The sequence below is a fragment of the Sceloporus undulatus genome, chromosome 9 (assembly GCF_019175285.1).
Source record: "Sceloporus undulatus isolate JIND9_A2432 ecotype Alabama chromosome 9, SceUnd_v1.1, whole genome shotgun sequence".
Taxonomy (NCBI): Eukaryota; Metazoa; Chordata; class Lepidosauria; order Squamata; family Phrynosomatidae; genus Sceloporus; species Sceloporus undulatus.
Genome location: NC_056530.1, coordinates 22,836,216 through 22,854,873, shown reverse-complemented (window position 1 = coordinate 22,854,873; position 18,658 = coordinate 22,836,216). Strand labels below are relative to the sequence as shown.

The following is an 18,658-nucleotide window of genomic DNA, read 5'->3' as shown; positions in this document are numbered from 1 at the left end:
TGGAGAAAAAGTGTCACAGAAAAATTAGGTTGTGGAGGATTCTGGGATTTGTAGTCTTTCCCCTCCAAAGATATACTGCCCAAGCTCTGCTGTAGGGGCAGAATCTGATGAGGATTATCTCCAGGAATGCACTGCTGGTTTTGGTCAAGGGTGCTCCATAACCTGGAAGATGAAAGTGGAGACCTGCCATCCTCCCTTGCCTTGTTGAGCGGTGGTCCTAAGGCTTCTGTTTATAGAGGGCTTAAGCCACATACGTTTTTGCTGCCCTGCAAATCTCCTGCTGGGAAGAGAAGGGAGACAAGAGGATGGGAGATGGGGGTAAATGTTTACGGAGCCAAATCAAAGGCAAGTCGGCCTCTGGCTCTAACTTCTAGCCTCACCCTCTGCAACATGGAATTTCAATTGAAAAACATCCCTAAATCCACACCGATTGCATTGGGCTGTTCTTCATGGCACTCCTCATGATCCTTATTATGGGACTTCTCACAAAACCCAAGAGGACAGGTCTCTGCCCCATAAGGCTTATACTCTAGAGGAGTGAGAACTGTGTGGCCTTTCACATATTGGCACTGGATTTCATTTCTCCTTCTCCGTTGCGCCAAAGTTCACTGTGGGAATCATGAGTTCCTCCAGTCCCAGATTATGAGAGTTGTCATCCGTAACGTATCACAAGGTGTAGCTACTTCTTGGAGCCAACATGGCATAGTGGTTGGAGTGGTTTGTAACTCTGGGGACCAGGGTTTGATTCCCAACTCAGCTATGAACCTCGCATGGTGGCCTTGAGCAAGTCACACACTCTCAGCCTTAGAAGAAGGCAATGGCAAACTGTCTCTGAACAAATCTTGCTAAGAAAAACCCACGAAAGGTTCGCCATAAGTTGGAAGCAACTTGAAGGCACACGACACATACAGCTCCTTCTTGATCAGGGGCAGTATACTTTTGCGCCCCACGTTTTGGAAATGTAGGGCAGTGGTGCCATTGCATTCATGTTCTGCTTGAGTGTTTCCTATAGGCATCTCTTTGGTTATTTTAGGTATAGAACTATAGACTAGGTAGGGCTTTGGTCTGATCCAGGATGGCTGTTCCTATGTCCGTACCTGGAGCATGTTGCAAAGGTACATGTGTCTGTTTTCTATTTGATAACTGCAGCTCCAAGGAATGGTTGGTCTTGTACATCATAGATCTACAAAAGATCTCCGAAAGAAGGATAGAATAAGGATGGGAATAACATTTGAAAATATTCATAAAATGGTTGGAAAACATTCAATGGTTGTGAAACTTTCACAAGAAGAATCTGGGACTGCTGGGAATCTTTGCATTTCAAGACTTATTCTGTGCTAAATTCACATGTAGGGTTTTTTGCACATAAAACAGCATTTTCTTCGATGCGGAAAACATTTTCTGCTCAGAAAACAATCTCTCCAGGCAGAAACAGTTTTTCCTATACAGAAACTGCTGTTTCTTTTGCAGAAGTGTGCTGTAATAGACAGCTTTGTTCTGTGCAAAAATGGCATGTCATTGAGTTGCATAGAAAACAAAATGTTCTGTACCAGAAACAGCATTTTCTGTGTAGGAAATAATATTTCTGCAAGGAAGTAATATTTTCTGTGCAAAAGATTCTTTTTCCTGCACAGGAAATTCTCTTTCCTGTGCAAAATAGTCATGTGCAAATTGTGCACATAATAAGCCCTGAGCTGCAAATAAATGTCAGAAACTGCTTTTCAAAGAGTTTTTGTGCAGCGGAGAGAAAAATGTTAAAATTACTACAGTACTTGCTTCCTTCAAGAAGATACTTGGAGAATTACATCCTCGGGACAGAATAGTACAAAGAACCTCTCCGCCGGGGCAAGAAATCCATTGCCATAGCGTCCCGTCCCACCTCTGCAAAGAATCACAGCAGAAACTGCTTGCAAAGCGCTACAGATTGCAATACCCAGGAGACAAAACTCTCTTCCTTGCCTCCAACGTGGCGAAGGATCTTCCGTGCGGAAGCTTCACAGCCCCCGTGTTCCCAGTGTGACTAAAATGGCCTTCTGCACAACCAAACGGCATGTCAGCCCCTTCTCTTGCAAGGCTGGAGAGAACAAATGTTTACCCCTTGAGCCCACATGGTGCCATTTCCCAGATGCCGAAAGAGGCCTGGGACGAAAGGCTGCATTAAGCCAATTTTGGGCAAACTGCCCAGAAGATGAAGAGGACGATACGTACGTAAAGCCAGAGATGGTCCAAAACTGCCCAGACGGCAATCTGGGGAACAGAGCAAGGGAGTATGAGAAAATCCCAGGGGGAAATTCAGCTGAGCCATTACTCACCGACTATCCCAGCCGTGGCTTATTCAGAGCCACGTCAGCATCAGATGCTGTCATCTGGGCCTTATCTGGTTCACTCTGTGCTTCAGCCTTAAGAAAAGATGCTCCTAGGAAGAGGTTGAGGAAGCGTGCCCCATGGGCATCGTATACGGCCCCCAGACCCCACCAACCCTCTCCATTTAAAAAAAGAATAGTGCAAATTTTCACGGGAAGGTTGCTGAAATATCATGCCTGTGGGTCTGCTGTATGCCTTCAAGTCGTTTCCAATGTATGGCAACCCTAAGGCAACCCTTTCATGGGGTTTTCTTAGCAATAGCAATAGCAAATACATTTCTGTGCCACTTATCAGTGCACTTAAGCACTGCCTAAGTGGCTTACAAAGTGTAAGCTAATTGTCGCCAACAATTTTCTTGGCAAGATTTGTTCACAGGAGGCTTGCCATTGCCTTCCCCTGAGGCTGAGAGAGTGTGACTCCTCACTCAGTGGGATTCCATGGCTGAGCTGGGATTCAAACCCGGTTCTCTAGAGTCCAACATTGGAACCCCTACATTTGGACTACAACTTCAGAGCCCCTCAACCAGCATGGATAGTCCCAGGAAATGTATGTGTTGGTGTCGTTTTAAGGAACCTTTCCATGCTCTGCAACGTTGGTCATTTATAGGTATATCCTTTTATTGCCTAATAAGGTTGCAGTTCAAGACCATCCCAGACCCTGAGGTTTCCAGGCTAAAACCTAAAAAACACAGCCCCTGGCAATGCCATTAAACATTGTGCATTAAGTACCAACCACAGTTCTTTGCAGATTTCCATTTAAACATGGGATTGCTGGGAGAGAACATACTTCCCTGTTTGAAAATTAAGGGGGAAATCTTAGCTGAATGGACTGTTCTTTGCAAGGTGATTATTCCTTCTCATTTACTTAGACAGAAAAGATAAGGACCATTTAATCTAGGCTTCATGCTTCCAAGCAGAACATGAAAGAGTAGATAGTGAGCGCTGGGGCCACCATGATTTGCAAAGGAAGGAAGAAACTAGCTAAGTCAATGCTAACCCCAACCCCAAGAGTCTTTGTAAATTGCTGCTACCTGTCATTTCATCCTGGCAAACGTTAGCAAGCTGTTGTACACATCTTTTGCTTGGAGACTTTGAACCTCATCTCTTGCCTGGAGATGACAACTAAAGACCCTAAGATCTGACAACCCCGTTCTGCAAATGTCCTGTATTTGAAGCAAGGGGAAATTCCTTCTTCTGGCCCTTTCCAGTCCCTTAGGACTTGATCCTTTGATGCCTGAGATGGCAGCTCTGTGTGTCATGTCCCCTTCTTATGAGATACGGATTTGGCAAAGCCTTATCGGGAGACCAGCTGCCATGCTGCCTCCTCCGTTCCGGAATGTAACATTTGTCCAACATACGCCAGATTGGGCTTTGAAAAGAAAACTGCCAGCATTTTGCATGCTCCACGCGATGTTCCTCCTCTTCTTCCTCCCTCTCAGCTGCTTTCAAAGAATCTGTTCTCCCTTCCTATACTTGCATCATGTCAGATTCAAATGTCAGTAGAAAGAAGAAGAAGAAGAAAAAACATGTCACAGTTGCGATGCAAACTGGTTGAAGGATCTGCCGGACAAAAACAAAAACAAGAACTACTGCAGCGTCTTCATACTGTGAAGAAACTTGTTGCTGTTTAGCTAGGAGTGAAATTGGGAAATATTGCCCCCAAAATGACCCAAAACATATTTGCAAGTATCAAGAAGATTGGAATGATGAGAATCTTCACAGTTTGGAACTTATCCTTTGCAAAATTCACACTTAAACCCTTAAGACATATGTATTTAAAACACCCTTGTACCCACTAACAGGCCAGTGTCTTGCAATGCCCTCTCTCACCACTCTGCAACTTGTAGGAGTTGAACTTGGGTTTGTTGAGTCTGTGCCCTCCAGCTGAGATGAATGGGAGGAAATGGAACCTGTTTCAGCATCAAAGGGGTGCCTCTTCTTTTGCTCCGGCCTGGCTCCTCTTCGCCTGTCCCCCGCCTGCCATGATACCAGACTTCCTGGCCTCTGGTGCCAACTTCCTCCCAACCTGCCTCAGCCAGAGCTGGCAGAAGGGAGGCAATTGTGCTGGGGCTCTCCATCACAGTGACACCAACGCTGGCTCCAAAGCTGCCCCTTGGCGTTTGGGGCCAGACGAAAATCTGTCCAAGATCCAAGATGCAGAACATTGTGCCTAATATAAAGGGTGCCTGACATAAAGGGGTTGCCAAGGCTCCAGTTTTTGGCCTCCTTGAACTCGAACGTTGCAAGTCTTAGAATCTCCCATAGGCATACTAGGGCTTTGCGGAGTTTTAGTCCCCTCCAAAAAGGTAACTTTACTGAGCTCTGTGGGAACAACTGTTTTGTTCTTGTTAACTGCCTTCAAGTCAACTTTTTCTCATGGTACTGTAATTGCATGAATGAGGCAGCTTCAAGCCCCCCATCCTCAACTGCTCTGTTCAGGTCCTACTGGCTTGATGCCTTTTCTTCCTTGATTGAATCGATCCATCTATAATGCACCTTTCTTTCCTTTCGATTGCCCTCCTCCTTTCCTAGCATTATTGTCTTTTCCAGTGAGTCCTGCCTTCTCATGATCTGACCAAAGTACGACAACCTCAGTTTCGTCATCTTGGCATCTATGGAAAGTTCAGGCTTGACCTGTTCAAGGACTCGTTTCTTTGTCTTCTTGGCCATCCATGGCATCCTCAGCCCTCTTCTCCAGCCCTACATCGTAAATGATTTGATTTTCGTTTTATCCGCTTTCTTCACTGTCCAGTTCTCACATCTGTATATAGTGATGGGGGAACACCATGGCTTGGGTATATAATGGGCCTGGAGCATCCACGGATTTTGGTATCCATGGGGGGACTTAGAGCCAAACCTCAGCTGCAAAACACAGGATTCCTTGTTCAGCCTACATAAAAGGAGGAGCTTTTCTGCCCTCAGATAGGGGCATCCCTTATAGAAGTGCTTCCCAGCTTTTGATTCTCTATTTGTTTTGGACTCCAGTTCCCAGAAGCCCCAGACAACAGCCAGGAATTATGGGATCTGAAGTCCAAAACATTTGGAGCACCAAAAAGTGGGAAGCATTGAGTTATAGTAGTGAGTGCCTGGTAACCATGCCTGGATATGCAATTCTCCTGTTTTTTTGGAAGAGTTAGGTGCCTACAGACATGATCTCAGGTATTATATGGCCTGCAGGCCTCCTTATCCACAGCCCTGCTTCCCAAACCTGAACATGTACAAATGGAGCAGCTACATGTTCCCAGAGCTTTCCACTTTATCTCACACCTCCCTTTCTTTCTTCCCTGTTTCCTCCTTGTCAAATTTTAAATAGTGAACTCCATGCAACCTGCCCTTTCACAGCCTTTAAAGTACCATAGAAACTGATAACATACTTTCCAACATCGCATGGACAAAAACGTATTTGTAGAGTTCTGGGGTTTCTGTAATTCAAAGGGGATCTCCTCCAGGAGACTAGCAGGGATTCCCCGGCTTTTTGCAAAGTCTGTTTCTTCCTTTTGCTTTCCCAGGAAGAAATTTGCAATCTTACAGCACACTGTTTCTGTTTCAAAACTAGGAGAAGCTGCAGCAGTTTGCTTTTGCACAAGCCTTTTGGGAAGGACTAGACCCCACCTCATCCTTTCCTTTCCCTGCTGCTGAGTTAAACTGAGTGCAGACTACTTTTTTTCCCTTTGAACTCAGTTTGGAGCAATGGAAGCAAGCTGAGAACGAAGGTGGAAAGTGGGAGGAAGAAAAAGAGAAAGCAGGACATTTTAAGAACAGCTCAAAAAGTGGGATGGCAGAGGATGAATCAGGACTGTCCTTGCCAAAGTAGGACTGCTGGAGCACAGCTGAAGTTTTTATGGGCTTTGAGGCCGAAGGCAAAATCTTATCTCCTTATCTTTTTTATCGGGGTATCTTGGCTAAACTGACCCCTCCTTGGGTCAATGGGCTTGTCCTCCCCACACAAAGGCCTTTGTTCCCTGGAAGTCTTGTAAAAACCATAGCAAGTCAAGTCGACTGGGGATGCGTCACTCCATCCTGGAGAGGCCGAAAGGTCGCTCCGTCTGAGAAACAATGAATTGATTCAAGAGAGGTGGCAGGTCAGGGAGAAAAGCAAAATCCAGATGAGAACTACACCATACTGTACTAGAGAAAGGCAGGGAAGCTGGGACCAAAGAAGAGGGCTGGATGAAAAAGGATGCCACCTACACCACAAAAACATGGGACCAGACCCAAGATGTTGGAAAGAACGCCTTGAAAAGAGCTCTCCCTACTTGCAATGAGTCGTCGTCATCATCATCATCATCATCATCATCATCATCATCATATTTTATTTTCTTATATCCCACCTTTGCCCCAGTATAGGGACTTACTCTTTTTGTTTTTGGTAACAAGGCTGTAATGAAGTTACAGTATATTCTAAATGTTGTATAAGGAAAGATTCTGCCGTAGTCTCGATTTCAGAGGAAGGACCGGGGAAAAACCCCTTGGAGCAATCCCTGCCAAAGAAAACACTGTGGAAATCATGGGGTTGCCATAAGTTGACAGGAGACTCGAAGGCACAAATGCACACAATGAAGAAACAAGTGATGTTTCTTAGTTAATGGGCAAATTATTTTGCAAGGGTATTTTAGAGGAGAGATGCAGAGAATAGTTTAACTTGCATTTCTGTGTATTTTTGAAGCAAATATTAAAAATTGAGGGCTAGTTGGGGACCGATGATGGGCTTCAGAGTCATACAGAAGTAGGCCAAACGTTGCCCACCTCTGCACCAGAGAATGGGATTTCAGTCAGTCCGCACCAGTCCCGGAACTTTCGAACTCAGCTCCGGGATTTCCAGCTCAATAGGTTCAGCGGTAGAAGCGGTGGAGCAAAGATCAAGCCGACACCATCTCCACTGGCGCATCTGTTGAGCACATTCTCCGCATGAATAACCCATAGCTACCCTCCCACACCCCTTTGGGATTTGGAGGTATCCAGATTCTTGGTCAGAGGACGCTGTTTTCAGCCAGGCCAGGCCTCCAGTATATCTTTGTCTTCTTTATTTCTTTTATGAAAAGAAGTCAGTAATTTGTGCCAGGGAAGATCTGCCTGGCACTTGACACAACCTGGCTGCTATCGTGATCCTAAAGTAGGAAAGGGATTATGGAATCAGAGGGTGAATCTACATCATAAAAATAATGCAGTTTGACGCTACGTGTGATTATTTTTATTTATTGTTTTATTTGTTTAATTTATACCCTGTTTTTCTCCCCTTTGGGACCCAAAGCAGGGGCAAGGAGGGGTACAAACGTTGCAAATAAATGATAGCAACAATGGCAGTGTTGCAAATAAATGATAAGTATGTGTTGCTTGCAGGACGGGCGCCAAAGACCACGTCACCATGCCCGAGGGAGCCCGACGGGGCAGCACCAAGAAAGCAGGCAAGGCAGGTTAGTATTTCTTCCAACCCACAAAACACCCCCAGACACAGACATGCATATATGCACGTATGCACGCAAACACACATGCATTGATGGGAACACCAGCAATATGGGCTCGAATCCTCTGTCACCAGGTACATTTGATAATGTCATGTAATACTCAATTATGTAGCAGAGGCACTAAGAAACCCAGTTAGTGAATTGTAAAGATGTGTAACAGGATACTAGTAGGAGTGTCTTGATGTGCATTGGACTCTACTGATTCACATCGGTATTCTGCAGCCAGTGCCCAATACACAATGAGATCTATGTGCATTTTGGTCCAATTGTGTGTCCATAATTTTGCTGGCTGCCCTATTTGGTAATATACCAACAGCGCTTTACCGGATACACACATTATGGAGCTGCCTATTTCTAATTCCCGTAGATGCAAGTCTGCTTAAGAAGATGTTTGGCCCCAACAGGTTTCTGCTCCTTATGTTCAGTGCTCAGATCTTCCTATTCCTATACTGTAGTTCCCAAACTTTGATCCTCCAGGTGTTTTGGACTTCAGCTTCCAGAAGCCTTACCCAATTTGGCCAAGAGTCATGGATTCTGGGAGCTGAAGTTCAGATGATCTGGAGGACCAATGTTTGGGAACTATTGCTATATATTTTTCTGGGCCTTTTTGTGAAGAGAGCAAGGCCAGGTGTGTGGCTACAGGGTGCGTGTGTCTGCAAATGATGGCATTTTCTTAACAAATAGGAATCCACACACATATACAAAATGAAAATTTCTTTCCATCCTCAAATTTCTTGCATTGTAGCAAGTGAAGAAACAGAAATACAGTTTTGGCATCCAAAGATAAGGGTGCAAGCAAAGTGACCCAGGGGAATTGCAAACACAGCCAGTAGAGGAGTTCTAAGTGAGAACCATTTTCAATGCCTCTGCAAGGCTAGAAATTTGGAGATTGAAAATTTCAATTGCAAGGATAGGATTTTCACTGGGAGAAGAGGGCCATGCCTTCATTTCGGATGCTCCGACCCTGTAGATACACTCCAGGAGAGGCTCAGCATGCAGTGTTCAAATTCTAGGGGGTTGAAACCTGATTTTGGTTTCAAAGTTTGCACTGGTTTTTTGTGTGAACTTTTCTTTTCCTTTTCGCCCCGGTGCCTTTTGCAAGCTACAAAGCTGCAAAGCTTTCAGAATGGAGAAGCTGAGGGGAGGGAGGAAGGGAGACAAGCAGATCGTGGGCAGGGATGGAGAAGAAGAAAGAGAAGGAGGAGGGTGGTGGAGAGTGGCGGAGAGGAAGGTGTGCGCCCTTTCTTCCCACACGGCCTCCTCCCACAATGCACTGCGAGGGAAACCACACAGCTTCAAAAGGTGAGAAAAAGCTACAAAAGGATGTTGCAAAGAGGGAGGGGAGTGGCATTGGAGAGCAGTCAGAGCGAGGAAGGTCAATGCAAAAGAGGAGTAGCCATGCACCCACCCTGACCAAATGGGCTTTTCCAAGGTGCAACCAAAATGGGCCAAAAATGTCCAAGTGCTTCTGTTTGTTGAAATAAAGAGGTGGGTTTGTAACAAAACCTGTTGTGCATCAGGAGTGCATGCTGTCCTGACACACCTTCTCGCTTCACATCCTCCTTTCCAGCAGCGCCCAGGCCTTCGTCCGTCTCCTCGCTGGGTGGCATCAGTTCCAGCATGGCATCCGACCCCATTTTGGGCAGCTGCACCTCTGTGAACACCGTCTGTTCGGACAGCGACCGTCCCATCAGCCTGAGCTCCTCAGCGTCTTCAGCTTCTCTCCAAGACAGCCATAGTGCCTTTGGCAGCAGTGGAGGGCTGGGGGGCTGCCCCCCGTCTTACCCTCACCAAAATGGCAGTGATATCAGCCTGGATCTTACGCCGGTGGCCTTCTTGGACGGGCCGGGTGGGGACGTCCCGGCGTACCCCAAGGAACACTCGGGCTGGTTGTCATGTCCCGGCAGGGCCAAAGAAAGGCGGATGAAGCTTTCCCACTTGGACCGGGTGGTGATGGAGATTGTTGAAACGGAGCAAGCCTATGTGAGGGATCTCAGGAGCATCGTGGAGGTAAGAAAGGCCAGCCACGCGGTGGACAGACGTGCTTGAATCCATCCCGTCTTCCAATATGGTTGTGAGCCTTCAAGCCCTTTCCGACTTATGGCGGTCATGGGATTTTCTGAGCAAGTTCCTTCAGAGGGGGTTTGCCTTTGAGGATGAGAAAGTGTGGTCCCTCACTAGGTTTATAGATGGCTGAGCTGGGGTTCGAACCCTGGTCTCCAGAGTCATAGTCCAACACTCAACCACTACACCATGCTGGCTCTCACTGCTCCCTTTATAACATCACAACAGCTCTGCAAGGTGTACTAGGCTGAAAGATTCACACTAAACAGTCATACACTATATTCCACAGTTACACCCTTGATCCAAACTGTTAATCTTAACTAAAGTAGATCTAGTGGATCAATAGGACTGAGATAGGCGTCCATTTTAACCATGCAACATTTTAACCATGCAACAAATGTTTTGGGGTTTTGAATTGCACTGTGTTGTTGTTGTTTTTTAATTTGTCAGACGCTTTGTATCCCAATGGTGGGGAAAAACAAGATATAAATAAATACATAAACAAACAAATACAACAACCAGCACCACTTTGCACTAGCTGGGCCTAGCAACTGAATTTAGACCAAAACTTTCCACTCTCACCCACAAATATTTGCATTCGTCTCTCTGGTTCTTTTTGCAAAAAAAAGCAAGCTTTAATGTTTGCAATAAAATAAATTTTACTCTCTGTTCCATTGTGTGTGTGTCCGCGTGCGCGCGCGTGCACACACACACACACAGAGTGGGGTCTCAAAAACCATGTTTGCTTTTCGGTCTGCTGCAGCGTCATAAATTTCTCAGGTCGCTCTTCATCCTAATATTTGAGAAAGGACAAACAGATGTTTCTCATTTCCCAGTGAATTTTACTAACTCTTTTCTTTTTTCCTGCTGCAACAAGACTTCAGTAAGTGCATTTTAGGCCTTTGACTCCCCGCCGCTGAAAACAGGAAAGAATGGGCAACGTTTGGCCTCCGTTTGCAATCTCTGGGCTTCTCAGGGGCATTCATATGTTTACATGTGGCAACTAAGTGCTGGGCTAAGAGTATGCCATCTCATGGAAGCCAGGGGCCAATATCCCACCCAAAAACCCAAAGTAGAGAAAGAGAGAGAAATTGAGCCATTCCAAACACCCCTGTTTTCCTCTGTGGTCCCTCTCAAAATGGTGGCAGGAAGTGGTCACTTCCAGTGGCCATTTTGAGAGGGCCTGCAGCAAAAAAATGGAAGTATTTGGGGTAGTATGAGGTTCTGGGAATGTGGGGTAGTGGTTTGAAGGTTGGACTGTGACTCTGGAGACCAAGGTTCGATTCTCAGCTCCGCCATGAAACCCATGAAATATTTGGATGAGGAGCTACCCAAGTCATTTATGACCAAAAGCAAATATGAATTTGGACCCCCCACTGTGTGTGTGTTTGTGTGTGTGTGCAGGAGGAGACACATGTAATGGAACCCATTGGGTGATCTTGTGCAAGCCGTATTCCTCTCTCAGCCTCAGAAGATGGCAATAGCAAGCCATCTTTGAAGACACTTGCCAAGAAAACTTCATGAAAAGTGCACCTTCGAGTTTCCATAAGTCAAAAATGATTTGGGGGCACACAACAACTTGGGGTTCTGGTTGGTTTGTGTTGGTCGTGTCTCTTATGCCACAAGTTGACAGTTGACTGCAAGGCAGATACGCACACAATGCAGTCTTCTCCAAGCAACTGGCCTCCAGATGGACCTTACCCACATTGGCTGGAGGACTCAGAGAGCTATAATCTACAAAGGCTGACTTTTCCAAAGTCTGATTTTGCAATTGAATCTGCATAGGAGATAGTTGTTTGAATGCTTTCCCTTTGTTAACCGTTGCCAGTCCTTTCATACTGAGCACAGAGTCAGCCAAACCATCACCCCTTCATATGTTATTGAGAATATTTGGTGATCTTTAATGTTTCCGCATCATTCCTGTGTTGTTTTGGGAGGCGTAATAAAGATACAATCAGTCCTTCATATCTATGGATTCTTTATCCATGGATTCAAGCATCCAGGGCTTGAAAATATTCCAGAAAAAGAAGAAATCCCAAATAGCAAACCTTGGTCCAAACTGCAGAAATAATCCAGTTTGAGACTACTTTAATGCCCCTGGCTCAGTGCTATGGAGTTCTAGGAATTGTAGTTTATTGCGGCACCAGAACTCTTTGACAGAGAAGGCGAAATCTCTCACAAAACTACAGTTTCCAAATTCCCTAACATTGAGCTATGATCTCAAACTGGATTATTTCTGCAGTGTTTTGGACCCTTGATTTTGCCATTTCATGTAAGGGACATTATTTTTACTATCCCATTGTATTCAGTGGGACTTGAGCCTCCACGAATTTTAGTATCCATGGTGGGTCCTGGAACCAAACTCCAGTGGATACCAAGGACCCACTGTATTTCCCAGATTTTGGATGGGGGGTTGTTTAAACATGGCTGGTTCTACAACAGGATTCGTACTCGTCGCCTTTAATGCCGCAACTCTTGAGGACAGAAAGAACCATTGGCTCACAATCCTCCGCGACCTTCCTCCTTCTTGGCCCCTTCCGTCAACCGCTTGCTTTCTTTGGAATTGCTGGCATTCTTTGCTCTCTCTTGGGACCCCCAGATTGGAGGGGGATTTGTGGAGGGAGCAAAGCAGACTGGGGTCAGTCTGTCTGGTTGGAAAGATGGCATCTGTTTCTTTTATTCTCTAAAATAGCCCCAGCTGGGCCATCTACCCATTTTGGGTCCTTGCTCCTTGAACCCCTGGCACATGTTGGTCCCATTCGCACGTGACATTTTGCAAATACATTTCGGGTGACTTGATGTCTCCATCGAATCATAGAATTGGAAGGGGCAATGGGGCCTGATGATGATGATGATGATGATGATGATGATGGGCATTTTTATCCTGCCATTCTCCCAATAATGAGACTAAAAGCAAGTTACAACCTGTTTTAAAAGCAACACGGATTTAAAATTATGCAAAAAAAACTTCAGTTATATTTTAAAAAGCAATTTCTGAAGGTAAGAACGTCAAGGACTTTATCACACGGGGGGAAATCGGGGTTTAAAAAGGTATTTTCCCTGGACATTTGTGCGATCCCGGCAAAGATTTTCCCACGCATTGCGCTTAGAGAGGACTTATCCTGGGAAGAACCAGGAATGCTCCAGCAATCAATCATTCATGGGGAAATCCTGTGAATGATTTGTTGCTGGAGCATTCCTGGTTCTTCCCAGGATACATCCTCTTTAATCGCAACATCATGGGGAAATCTCGGGGAAATGCCTTTTTAAACCTCCAATTTTCCCCGTGTGATGAAGTCCTAAGATTCATTTAAAGACTTAGGTTTAATCTGCAGAAATAATGCAGTTTGGTGCTGCTTTAATTGCCATGGCTTGATGCTATGGATTTCTGGGCCTTGTAGTTCTGTGTGAGATTTATGGCCAGAGAAGGGTTTTATTGTGTGAATGTGTCTTCATATCACAAGGTATTAATATGTCGGATGTCTTCCTCTGTCCCATATCTCCCTTCTTGCAGGATTATCTCGGCTGCATCATTGACTGTGGGCAGCTGCCGCTCAAACCTGAACAAGTCAACGCCTTATTTTGCAACATAGAAGACATCTATGAGTTCAACAGGTGAGTCCTTTTGCTCATGCTTGCTCTGGGCATAGGAACCTGATGTCTGAACTGAGCACTGTTGTTTGTTGTTGTGTGCCTTCAGGTGCTGCAAAAGGCTTGGAAAAGATCAGTTTTTTAGGACCGTGTGTTTGTTGTGTGCCTTCAAGTCGTCTCCGACTTACGGCAACCCCAAGGTGAACCTATCGTGACGTTTTCTTGGCAAACTTGTCTAGAGGAGATTTGCCATGGCCTTCCCCTGAAGCTGAGATAAGTGTGCTTTGCCCAAAGTCACCCAGTGGATTTCGTGGCCAACCTGGGCATCAGATCAAAGCGCAAAAGCAGTTTGCACTCCTTTAAGTTATCAAAAGCAAGAGGAGAAGAAAGGATGAAATCTTCCCCTTCCCAAAAGGCTCAGGCAAAAGCAAACCGCAGCAGCCTCTCCCAGCTTGTCTGTTCTTTCTCATCCGTAACTTTTTGACATCTTGAGCGCACCCTTGTCCTGGTTTTCATCTGCAGACGGTTGGAAGTTATGGTGTCGAACAAGACATTTGGAGGTGTTGGGGGGTGGCAACCCATACAGATATGATAAATGGGCCCAGCAGGGACCTTCCATTGAACATTCAGCCGTGGAGTTCATTCTCCCGGGCTCTGTGTGATCCAGGGTCTGTTTTTGCAGCAATTAACATCATTGCAGCGGATGGAGGGTTTTTCTGGAAAGGAAATGCTTTTGGCCTTGGAATTTGCTGAGGCTGTAACTTGAGCAGGGCTCTTGAGGAGCGAGGGGCTTAGAAGCGGATCGGGTGTTTCGGGAAGAGAGGGGCGAAGATGGGGGCCTAAGAGGCAGCGTGGATTTGCAGAATTGACAATGCAAAAAGGAGAAGTTGGGGAAGTTTCTTTTGCAGAATGAAGAACTCAGGGTAGTTCCATTTGGGCGAACTACAGCTCCTAAGATCCCCCAAGCTACTGGGGCATTCTGGGACCAGTAGTCCCCAAAACAGCCAGCGTAGTGTAGTGGTTTGAGTGTTGGACTATGGCTCTCGAGATCAGGGTCTGAATCCCCGCTTGGCCATGAAAACCCACAGGGCAAGTCACACTCTCTCAGCCTCAGAGGAAGACAATGGCAAACCTCCTCTGAAGCAGCATGCCAAGCAAACCTTAAGGTCACCATAAGTCAGAAATGACTCGAAGGCACACAGCAACAACAACAACGAGAAAGAGAAGGAGGCAGCTTCGGGATCCCTTCCAGAAACAGTTCTCACTCACCCCAAGTCAGTGAGAGAGTAGGCCTTTACCAACTTGAATGAGATCCTGGCCCTCATTGAAACGGCACCTCTGTGACTCGGTTTCCCTGTGTGTTGAAATGGGCACACAACCCTAAACTGCACACCAAGCGGACATTTGTGAAATTTATGAATGGAACAGTTCATCTTGAAGAGGGCCATGACTAGCAGGAGATAGTGGGCATTAATGTAGGGGAAGCCTTGTTGCAGAGAGGATTGTTGGCTAACATCATGCCCCCCACCACTACCACCCCTTTCCTTCCTCCCACCATCCCTTCGCCTCTTTCTCCTTCCTCAATTCCATCCCCTGCTGTTTTTTCGCTTTTTAAAAGCTGGTTGCCTGCCAATGGCTCCATCAACCAACCTGCGTTTCCATCTGGGTCTGTTTAAGAGCTTAAGCGAAAACCCAGTGGGGGGTACAGACAAGGGATGTGGGGGGAAAGGTTGGGGGGAACAGCCTGATCTTCAGATCTATCCCACCCCTCTACCCCCTTTTCGGACGTAGCCTGGTTAACCCTTTAAGGGAAAGGCCAGCTCTGCCTTCATCCTATGGAGAGAGGAGGGATGGCTTGGTGACTTTGCCACTGTAAGTCTGTGGGGACTGTGGCATCCTCTGAAGATGCCAGCCACAGATGCTGGCGAAACGTCTGGAATATGGATATGAGTCAGTGGGCATGGGTCAAGATCCTATAAGATGCTGATGGAGCAAAAAGGGGAAATTCTTGAAGCTGTGGTCCAAAAAAATATCTTTTGCAAATTCTGGCACTTGATTGTAGTTCAGTAGGGTGTCCATCCTTACAACAACCCTGCAAGGTAGCCCAGATACGTGGCCATGGTAGAGTTAGTGGCAGTGGACTTCAACTACTAATTAGTGGCATTGTTGTGTGATTTTCTTCCTGTCTGTGACCTTTGTGTTTCTTTCCCGGAAGCGAACTGCTGGAAGACATGGAGAGAAACCCCAGTCCCCACGCTGTTGCAGAGTGCTTTGTCCAAAGGGTGAGTTTCTTAATTCATCTGATCCATAACTCTTGGCTCTCTCATAATGCTTCATTTCTGTCTGCAGTACATTCACTTCTTTGTGAGTTTGGTCCTCATTTTAAGCGTGGAGAGCCTTTGGCAACTTCCGAATTGGGCACGCAAGGGGAGGACACACTGCAGATAGCTATATTTATTTTATATCTCAGTATTATATGGGCCCTGAAGCAGCTTACAGTATAGAATTAAAGAGGAAAAGTCAGAAAGTGACCATCAGGTCTAAGACCCTGATGAAAAGGTCTGCTTAGACATATGAAAATGGTTGTACGTTTTAGGGCTTTATCACACAAGCACCACTTTGGGGGCATTTTGGTATTTTTCCCTGGCGTCGACAAGCCTCTTAGGCAAGGAATACTCAGAGGTGGTTTGGCCAGTTCCTCCGTCTGAAATACTGCCTACAGCACCTGCCTATAGACTGGTGGTCTACCATCTAAGTACTAACCAGGGCTGACCCAGCTTAGCTTCCAAGAGCAGACAGAATCTAGTGCCTTTAGGGAGGATTTAGGCTTCTTAATTCCAATTTAAACAACCATAAGTCGCCAATAGGATGCCACTGTCGATATCATTTAGTTTTGATCTTTGGTTGGTCATTTGTCATATTTTAACTGGATTTTAAAGCCACCTTGTGGGCTTTAATAGTGAAAAGGGAGCATTAAAAACCTTGCTTGCTGCCATGACTTTCCCAATGTTGGGGATATTCTGTGCCTTCAAGTCACCCCTGACTAATAATAATAATAATAATAATAATAATAATAATACTTATTTCTTACCTGCTTCTCCCCATAGATCAAGGCAGGGAACGACAACAATTAACAAACTGATAAAAAGACATTAGTTAAAACACACATCAGTTAAAACACCAAACAAGATGTATACATAGTAAAACAATCTGCATTTAAATTTCACAATTTAAAAGCCTGCCAGGAGAGATTGGTTATGGCAAACTGAAGGCGTTTTCTTAACCATATTTGTTCATAGCTGAGGCTGAGAGAGTGTGATTTGCCCAAGGCCTCCCAATGGATTCCTATAATGGAGCAGGGATTCAAGCCCTGGTCTCCAAAGTCATTGTCCAGCATCCAAGCCACTGCTCCATGCTGGCCGTCGACTGCAAGTCCCATCATCTGTTGCTGAGCGGGGCTGATGAGATTTGCAAACCCAAACATCTGAAGGGCCAAAGGTCCTGTTGGAAGGGAACAAATCAGAGTATTTTCAAGTAGATCACTTTTCCTAGTCTGCCTTGTACATGTTTCCTTGTCCCACATGGCCAGAGAATTACATCCTATAATCCTCTGTGGTTTCATGGCATTAAATGTGGTTGTTTGCATTGGCCATCTCTCCTTACTATAGGGACATAAGGACTATCCTTTGGGGGGAATGGAGCCAAGATCCTGCAAAACCTAGCACTCTTTCTTGTATTGGGAAAGAGGCATGGCATCTCTGTAAGAAAAAGAAAAGCGCAGAGCTGCCACCTAGTAGTGAGAGAAAGAACAGCCGCCATGCACTTCCATGCACTTTAACCTTCTCTGATTAAATCTTGCAGAGTGAAGAATTTGATATCTACACCTTGTACTGCATGAATTACCCCAAGTAAGTATACATTTGTAGCCCGATCCTGCTCAATCCACCTCTAGAGAGCTTTTCTACACAATTAAAATACTCCTCAATCAAAGGCTGCGATTTGGCCAGACGAGATTCAGAGGAATTCGGGCATTTTGCATCTTTCACCCAAAAAGCATAAACTCCGCTAAAAAGGGATTGGTTTTTTTTAAAACTGAGTATTTGCAAGTAAGCATGAGGAGCCGCATTATCAAATGGGTGGCTGGCCATCCTCTTCACATAGATTCACATGGCTGCGCATTTTCGTCAAATGGAAGGTGAGTAGATGCACATTCGCACAGGAAAGTAAAGACAATTAAGCATTGACGCGAATGTGTTAAAATCTGTAGCAATTCGTATAATACACTTATGCGTCGACTAGTCCCAGGTTGATAGCAACCACTGCATCTTGTGGACAGCCCTAGACTTTGTTCCTCAACAGCTGCCTCCACACTATGGAAATAATCCAAGTTGACACCACTTTAACTGCCATGGCTCAATGCCATAGGATTCTGGGAATTGTAATTCTCAGTGACATTTTGTCTTCTCTATCAGAGAGCTCAGGTGCTTTCGTAAACTACAGTTCCCAGAATGCCATAGCATTGAGCCATGGCAGTTAAAGTGGGGTCAACCTGGATTATTTCTGCAGTGCAGGCACCCTTTGGGTCCCTTGATCACTTTGGTTGCTCTTTGCTGGCCATGTCAATATCTGAGAAATGTTTAGGGCGAGAACACAAATGCAGCACCTCATCTTCCCTTTCTCCTTTTCCTAAGCTCTGTCTCGGTCCTGCGGGAATGTATGGAGAATGAAGCCTTGGCAAAATTCTTCCGCGAGAGACAAGCCTCGTTGTCGCACTCGCTACCCTTGGAGACGTACCTCCTGAAGCCCGTCCAGCGGATCCTGAAGTACCACTTGCTGCTGCAGGTTGGCCGTCGTTCTCATAGTTTCTGGCCACGTTGGGTCCTGGGATGGCATGCAGAATTTAGAGTTAATATATGAAAAGCAGTCGTGTTGCATGTTGAGCATTATTTCAGAGCATGGGTGGGCAACTGGGGAAGGCTAGGAGGCCACATTAGCTGCTCAGGAGACCTTACAGGTCTACATCTTCTTTCCACCAACAAAAAATACTTACGTTTGCTCCAAATGATACCAAACATCCTTTAGGGCAATGATTCCCAAACTTTGGTCCTTTGGGTATTTTGAACTTCAATTGTTCTTGGCTTTTGGCCACAATGATTAGGGCCTCTGGGAGCTGAA

The 18,658-nt window shown here is 45.7% G+C and overlaps 1 protein-coding gene across 4 annotated transcripts in view; it reads left to right on the top strand.

Moving 5' to 3' along the window:
• PLEKHG2 (pleckstrin homology and RhoGEF domain containing G2) overlaps positions 1 to 18,658 on the top strand; it is a 65,383-nt gene that overhangs the window by 31,705 nt on the left and 15,020 nt on the right. For all 4 annotated transcript variants that reach the window (XM_042438869.1, XM_042438872.1, XM_042438870.1 and 1 more), the window contains exons 3-8: positions 7,704 to 7,777; positions 9,399 to 9,838; positions 13,407 to 13,507; positions 15,699 to 15,765; positions 17,345 to 17,391; positions 18,175 to 18,325. In XM_042438869.1, the coding sequence (XP_042294803.1) occupies positions 7,729 to 7,777; positions 9,399 to 9,838; positions 13,407 to 13,507; positions 15,699 to 15,765; positions 17,345 to 17,391; positions 18,175 to 18,325 (855 nt within the window). In that variant the 5' untranslated portion in view covers positions 7,704 to 7,728. The remainder of the gene's footprint in view (positions 1 to 7,703; positions 7,778 to 9,398; positions 9,839 to 13,406; positions 13,508 to 15,698; positions 15,766 to 17,344; positions 17,392 to 18,174; positions 18,326 to 18,658) is intronic.